The 8,439-nt window shown below is 36.0% G+C and overlaps 1 protein-coding gene across 1 annotated transcript in view; it reads right to left on the minus strand.

Moving 5' to 3' along the window:
* The window catches only part of ASB4 (ankyrin repeat and SOCS box containing 4), a 52,481-nt gene extending 45,295 nt beyond the window's left edge, over positions 1-7,186 (minus strand). Inside the window, exons 1-2 of the mRNA XM_039878302.1 lie at positions 7,000-7,186; positions 2,039-2,111 (exon numbers count right to left, since the gene is read on the minus strand). Of these exons, the coding sequence (XP_039734236.1) occupies positions 2,039-2,111; positions 7,000-7,186 (260 nt within the window). The remainder of the gene's footprint in view (positions 1-2,038; positions 2,112-6,999) is intronic.
* Between the last annotated feature and the right edge of the window lie 1,253 nt (positions 7,187-8,439).

The following is an 8,439-nucleotide window of genomic DNA, read 5'->3' on the forward strand; positions in this document are numbered from 1 at the left end:
ACACACACACACACACACACACACACGCATACTTCAATTTCTTCATCCCATTAGAATTAGAGGGTTATTTTGCTTTCTCTTCCTCCCAACCTTTCCACTCTCCAAAAATCTGTTGTTTGTTTCAAAAGAAATCCAAAGTTAATCCATACTAAGGTCTAATGACCCGCAGATGGTTTAAAGTGTGACCCTTGTAAAATCATCTGAACTTATGTAGAAATCTATATTCAGCAAATAGAATTAAATTCTAAGATACTAATTCTAGATTGTAGACACAGAAAAGGGAAGGCATTTGGTGATATGGACTTTTCCTGGCAGAGACAAATAGTATCACAGATAGCCTGGGCTGGGGAGTATCAACCCCACGCCTGTAACGTGTGTGTGCGCGCACACGTAAGTAGAAATGCATACACAATATATGTGTATATATCCATTTATACATCTCTATTTAGCTATGTACATTGAATCTGTGTTCCAAGCAGAGTTGTTAAGCTATATGCAACCTACTTTTGATAATGAATGAATCACATTTAACGCCAATATTTAAAGTCATTTTAATACTCAGACTTTCTCAACAAGCAATTTGCAAAGACAGTCTCTTCTAACTGTCTTGCTAAAAAGCTGGTTCCAGATCTGAAAATCAAGTGTGTTTTGCCTGCCGATTAGCAGCAAAGATTAGGCAGCTCTGTGCAGTCACTGATTAGAAACTCATGCGTGCTTCTGCAATGGGAAGAAAAATGATCTCAGAAAGGAAGCAGCAGAGAGCTGATTAAGAAAACACCATTTTGATGTAAAATCAAAGACACACAGAATGTTAACGCTGGAGGGAAGATTATCCAGTCCAAGTCTTTCATTTTCCAGATGAGAAAACTGCCACTTTTTCAGCCTGCTAGAGCCATAAGTCTCCTGCCTCAGCCCAAGCTAATGGACTCAGGATATCTGCAATGCAGGGTTTCCATCTGTCTTTGTCTTTGTAAAAGCAGAATAGGTTTAGCACCAATCCTGCTTCACAAATCATGAGAAAGAAAAGAAGATTCCCAATTCACCTATAATATGTTACATTTCTGATATAAACATGCATTTGCTCATTGATTTTTAAAATTCCTCCTAAATTCCAAATAGCACCTAGAGAATCTTTCCTGCTCATTTATTACATGAATCAGTAGTCATCCTTGGCCTCTGAGTCAATTTCATTTTCATCTCCTGTAATCATTATAATTAACTGGTAAATCAGGCTGAGAGAATGCTATGCCCTGGAATTCAGCCAATTCCCTGAATGGAGTTGTGCCTACATCTCACTTCACCTAGAGGGGAATGTGTGTAGGTGGGTAGAAGCAAGACACTTTGTCTGGTGCTCCCAGAGACTTGAATGAAGAAACAGGAAGAGGACAGATTGGCGGATATGGATCAGGGTCTGCTGAAGTATATCCTGAAGCTGGGTCGCAGAACTTTGGTGATGGTATCGGGGAAACGGTTCTGGATAATTCAACCCTGACCATAGCAGGAAAGCCTGTTGCAGAGAGAGGAGCAGCCCGTAGCCCAGAGGCCCCCCGCACACAACCACCGTCTTAAAATAAGGCTGTGGCCACAGGTCGCTGTGTACTAAGTGTAGATATGAGCAAGGGTGTCCTTTCACCATGCTTGAGGTAGAGCCTGTCTTGAAACACCGCACTCATGCAGCTCCTATTAACATACTTGTGTTTATGCTAATATGTCAAGAGATCTGAATCTGTCTTCTAAAATAAAACCACCAACAGTCACAGCATGACAGAAATACGATTAACTTAGCAGGCAGATTCATTTTTTACACTCTCCCTTCTTTCAACAGTAGAATTGTCCCAGAGCTTCAGAACCTAGATGTGATGTATTTTTCACATTGGTCTCTCAAAGGGGCCCCTCTGCTCACTTCTGCAGAGGCCGGCTGCCCTTTCACTCTGTGCTCAGACTGCACAAAGGACGGGATGAAGCAGAACCTGGGAACAAAGCCCTTGGGGCTGGGGAGCGAAGAAGCCACTGCCTCCTCCTAATGTAAACCACTCACACTCTCTCCAGGTCTCCTTCCTTATGCAGTGACGGCTCCTTGCAGAAGACCTCTGCTTGAACAAAGAGCTTCACTGAAGAGAAGAGAAGAGAAGAGAAAAGAGAAGAGAAAAGAGAAGAGAAGAGAAGAGAAGAGAAGAGAAGAGAAGAAGAGAAGAGAAGAGAAGAGAAGAGAAGAGAAGAGAAGAGAAGAGAAGAGAAGAGAAGAGAAGACAGATTCTTTCTCCTATGCAGAAATCCCACAGAAAACTCTCAAATCCAGGCCACACCAATGTGAATTTATCCCATCTACAGTTACTTTTTATCTTCCTGCGACCATGACACATAATTTGTGTATATAATTTCCCCTTCATAACTTTGGAGATTAGCAGCATCACAGGATTTAGAGAGGATGTTGACAAAGCTGTCACTTTACAAATGAGGATAAATATCTTGCAGAGATTAAGTAGCATAAAGTGCCCATGGTTGCATAACTAGTACACACATGTCAACTCAAACTCTGGTCTCCCCCAAATCTTTAAGTAGCCATTGATGATCTGAAAGCTATACGCAGTTCACTTTCAAACCAATATCACTTGTAGGCAAAAGTTCTAAAGGGATTTTAGAAGGTTTACCCTTATGAAAATATGCAGACTAATTCTGTGGGTGTGTTTAATTTAAATTGGAAACCAAAGAGAGATGCCTGAGTAGCTGAGTAGAAAGCCCCCTGGCTCAGGAAATCTGGTCAGGGGCAATGTGTTTGGGTCATCTTTTGGAAGAAAGAGTGATCCTGCTCCAGTGTTTGGGGGGATGTACACATCTCTGGTAAACCTTCAGTTAAGCCTGGGCTTTGCTACAGTTATCAGCTATAATGTTATCTGAGTCCAAAGAACCCACGCCCGAGAAGCCTCTGTTTTTACAGCCAAAGGTTACACACATTGCTCATGGCTGGATTAGCAGACATTTGCTCTACCCGCGTCCATGTATTTACTCAGTCCTGGAGGATTATAGACTGCAGCACAATTCTTGACTATTTGTTAATAGCTAATATTTTCAGGATAAATCTCAGAGTTTTCCCAGGAGAAGAAAAATAAGTAAGGTTGACATGTAAAATTAAAAAAAAAAGTTTGAACATCAAGGAAGGGAAAAAAACCCTAAAATGATGATAAATAAGCATGAGAGCAAATTTCTGGCAAAGAGGAAAATTAGGCGAAAAAGAGATTATTCATTAAGAGAGTGGAAATAAGAGCTTTCAAGATATTTCGATGGCAGGTGCTACCTAGTAAAGGAGATAAAGTACTTGCCAGAAAGTTTTCCAGTGAAATCCTTCATTGGTTATTTTAATTAAAAATATGACTACCAACCAAAGAACCTGTGGCTCTGGGCCATAAGCGAGATACTTAAAGTACATTACATTGATTTTAAAAAGACTTTGAATAACCTTGCTGAGGAGGGAATTTCATCCCAAAGAGGTCAGTATGATATTCTGCCCGTATCAATAACAAGAGAAGACTCACACATCTGAAGGAGAATCAAGGTATGTAGATGGAAAATCCTTTGGAAACAGTTTTATGGATATTCATGGTGTTAGTATGCTGAAAACCAATCTGAATAGTTTTGTGTTTTCTTGGAGACTCTGCTTTCTTCCTAAATACTACAGGCTTGGCTCTCCAAACTTTATATCATCGACATCCCTGGACTATTCAACTATTTGTTGCATTTGGCAGTTAAAAGATTTTTCCTGTATTTAACTTTTCCTCACGTCATTCCCATTTCAAAGTGTTCAACTGGTAGATGTAATTTTGCTTACTTGTTTTTGATTTTAAGGCCCATATCTCTGCCATTCTCTAAGAGATCTCTTGAATGCCAATTAGAATGTTTTTAACATTTGCTTTACAAAGTGTGAGAAGTTTTTTAAATTAATAAAATATGATTTTTATCTGAACATTTGATTATGAAGTTTAAAATAACTTTAAAAAATAAAGTGAGATTTCTCTAACTTTAAGAATCATTATTAGGTGCCAGACTAGGCAGGACCCACAGTTAGAACCTGGAAGCTGGTTTCTAAATCTGCCTGTATCACACATGTCAGAGAAGCTGTTCAATGAGATGGGGAAGCAGAAGTGAATTTCCAGACTCCCTGTTCTACCTTCCTCACAAAATCTATATTTTATATTTGCTTAGGAGGTCAACTTTTGATTACTGGTGTACCAATTAGATTGTGGATTTGGGAGAGCAATATTAAGATCCCAAGTTGATTTCTTCATCAATAAAGTTCTGAGTTGCTTTTCCGAAAATTATAAACTGACTTTCATACTGGCTTAGACATACTATCTTTAGGGGAAAAAATGTGGTCACTCTTAGAAATCCTGTAAAAAGCTATGATATGTCCTAAAAAAAGTAAAAATGCTTTGGGATTAATTGTACCACTGTTGATTTTCTGCAGGACAATCAAACGTTGAATGTTGATTACACTATAAATTACACAAGAAAATTTAAGGAACCTTGGTATCTGTTATAGGTTTTATACATTGTCTCGCTTATTAAGCCAAAAATTACTGAAACTTGAATATTGCCACACTTTAAAAGTAAACAGATGATGTTCTAGTTCTTCATCTAGATGCTGGTTACATAGGTTTGTTTATTTTGTGAAAATTAATCAAGCTGCATTCTTAGGATTTGTACACTTTTCTGGGTTGAGCTTTTCAAAAGTGCTTTAAGAAATCCAAAACTAATGCATAACAATTCAACGTACAAGAAATCCGCTGTAATTTTAAAAAGCCTCACAAAGTTAAATCCAGCCACATACCCTTCAAGGCCACATAAAAAAGGGGTCTCATTCCTTAGAATTATTCAAAAAGAAACTAACTAACTCACACTAACTAACTAACTAACTAACTAACTAACTAACTAACTAACTAACTATTATAGCCTGCTCAGCTGTTCCCTAAGAATTCCTTTGTGACTTAAGAAATTGATATAACTCCTTAGGTCTATTTTGCTTGGCTAGCAACCAAGATTCTATTTATTACTTCCATTCCTAATTAAAATACCAAAAGATTTGATAATTAGTCTGGAAGATGTAAAAAAGTTTGTGGAAACTTTGAAGAAAGATGAGGCTTTAATCCAGGTTTAAGATTGAAGAGAGATTCTTATACCCATTTTCACATTAAACAGAGAGTAAGTGTAATTACTCTGTATACACACGTGTGTACAATTTCCTCCATAAACCCTAAAGGTATGACCACAAATCCTATTATTTCTGTGCATACATCCACCTGGCATGCACAAGAATGGAACTGTTCCTTTCCTTTCCCAGAGGGTGTAATTTGCTGTCTCCTTAATTGAAAGCCACATCCACAGTCCTAATACTATGAACACACCCATTAGCATGAATGAAAATTTAGCTCCAGGAGGACCATAGGAGTCAACTCAAATTGACAGAAAGAATTTAACGCGCATTTTCTTCTCATTCAGGGGTGATGACACCATAGGAAGCAAGAGAAACAATACTCTTCTTCCCTAGAGCCTGCCCCTAAAACTTCCTTTCTCACAGCCTCAGGACCTTCGCATACTCAGGAGATGAGAAAAGGTAGTCTTAAAAATGCAGGGTCAAATAAATTACCCACTGACTTGGACCTAAGTTATTTTACATTGGGCACAAATATAAGTTTTTTTAAAAACTTTAAAACATACTTAGCATTGAGTGTTTCGCTGAAAAAACCCACACGATGAAAGAAACCTAATTATACGGTATATACACTCTTTTACCAGAGCCCCCATCAACTACTTTTTAAAAAACAGACCTTTTCTTTATCTTCCAATCAAAATAGCAATGTTAATTTATTATAAAACCCTCAAGTTTTATAAATGCAATAACTGGTCTCAATTATTTCATTCTTCCTCGAGAACTCAAAATCAGAATCTAGTAAATTAATGTAGAAATATATACCATTAGCATTAGTTTCTGAAAAATGATGGTGCCAGTGATTTATATATGAATGGAAAGTATTTTAAACATGAAAAAAGAATCACTATCTCCCTCTAAATGTCATACACAAGACCTTATCATCTCTTTTGTTTAAACAGAAGTGATGTTGAACATGGTGTTTGTTTGCAGTCCGCTCACCAGATGGCCTCGCTACTCAAGTTCCCCCGTTAACTAGCTGATTTGGGAAATCAGAATCTGCACTCTTCTAATTTATTTCTGATTCATTAAGCATGTATTCTAGAAAATCCCTTGATAAAGAGAAAATCACTTTTAATTTTCATTATCCTTAGTTTTTTTTTGAGGCAGATAATCTGTGTTAAGTATATCTACAATTTTGATCTATCATTCAAGGGGAAAATATTAACTTTTTGGTTTTTCTGTTTTCAGCTTTTCTGCCTGAACTGAAAACTCATTAAAATGATGAGGACCATTAAGGTGCATCAAGACACAGCCTTACCCATTCATTAACCCTCTAAATGGGGGCAAAAATCCCCTTGTTCATACAGATGGACATAAAGATGTTATATCTTTAAGTGGCTGTGTTAACAGAGAGTTATTAGCCTGTCCCCAAGCCGATCACACCATCTGGATTAGATCTGAGCAGTCTGATTAGCCATAATATAGAGATGTTTTCTTTACTCTATATCATTATAGGCAGAAGAACAGTTAAAAAGAGAAGGAAAGTGCATTACTAAATATGATTGTCCAGAATTTTCAAATTCTAGGCACAAGGATAGAGAAAGGAAAAAAAGAGAGAAAAGAAAACAAACAAACAACAACAAAATATATATATATGTGTGTATATATATATATATATATATCAACTCATGATGAGGTCTGGCTTAAAAAGAAAGAAAAGATTAAATTAGAAATATTTTTAAAATACATAAAGAAACAATAAGAACTACTGGTTTCGAGTGGGTGACTGACGTCATGCATTAAAAAAATAATAAATTTTCTATCAATTTTACCAATTATACCTATAACTTTACCTTGTTTGTAAGATGCCAGAACCATATTCTCATCTTCAACTTCAAAAACTGTGTCCACATCTATTTGCCTTTGGATTAAAATAGCCTTCAATTTTCCGAAGTCATTTGACTTCAGAGCTTCAAGGAAATTTCTCTTAACTATCTTGGCAGCTGCAGATTTAGTGATAGGGGTAGCGGTGCCGTCCATGCTTCCTCTTCCTCTGGAAGCTTTGTTGTGATTTATCAGGAGAGTGGCACCAAGCAAACAGGCACATGCTGGAGAGCCCACAAACTGTCGGCTAATTTTATCCCAAAGTTATGCTGATCCGTTCTATTTATATAAGGATCATTTCAAACTTCAAAATATCCTTCTTGGCTGTCACTGCGTTTTCAAGTCTTTTAAACTAGTTCTATACTCACTGATTCGTTGAATAATATATCATGCCAATATGAAGGAAAACCCTCACAGTACATATCAGAGAATGAAATATCACTATTAATTCTTATATGATCGAAGTAATAATGTAACATTTAAAAGCTCTTAGAGCTTTTTTTTGTCCTCAGTAAAAACATCTGGTGCCCAACTGGAGATCCAGGGTCTTGCTCTGATTAACCAATAGCCAAAAATAAAAATTTGTTACAGTTGCTGATACATGTGCTTCTGAAAACCTATAGTAATTTCGTAATATGAGCCTGTAAAATCAAGCATAGTCACACACATTTGAAAACAAACAGAAGGTTTTCAAGTGACCTAGACTTGAAAAATTTCAATGTCATGAGAGAGAGTGAGTGAGATGATGGTGGCAGGGGACTGTTTTAGGTAAAAAGAGACTGAAGAGATGAAACAGCTAAAGTCAGTGAAGAAATAAACTTTATTTAATCGTGTATTTTTTAGATCAGTTAGAAAAGACTATATTGGGACAATTGTAGAAATATGAATATGGACTAGATATTAATTGATCTATGGAATTATTGTTAATTTGTAAATGTGTGACAAATGTATCATGGTTATGTAAACAAATATCTTATTCATAAGTGGTACATTTGAGGTAAATTGTCATGATGTCTTAAACTTCTTTTCAAATAGTTCAGAAATATAAAAATAAATGTGTTTACATATACACACGTAAATATATACATATAAAAATATGTTTGTGTGTAGAGACAGAGAGAAAAAGCAAACTTGGCAAAAAGTTAAGAGTTGGAAAATCTAATGATTACTAATAATCATTAATATTAGATTAACATTTATCTAATTGTCTTAATATTAATCTAATGTTAATCATTAATATTAATCATTAATATTAGATTACTAATCTAAAGATTATTCTTTTTTTGGCTTTTCTATAAATTTGAAAAATTTCTAAATAAACCATTAAAAATTAGAAAAATGATGTTAGTAATTTGAATGCAAAAAATTACATTTTATATATTGTTGGTGGGAGTAAAACTGGTGCATAC

This window comes from Pteropus medius, unplaced genomic scaffold (genome assembly GCF_902729225.1).
Source record: "Pteropus medius unplaced genomic scaffold, Ma_sr-lr_union100, whole genome shotgun sequence".
NCBI lineage: Eukaryota > Metazoa > Chordata > Mammalia > Chiroptera > Pteropodidae > Pteropus > Pteropus medius.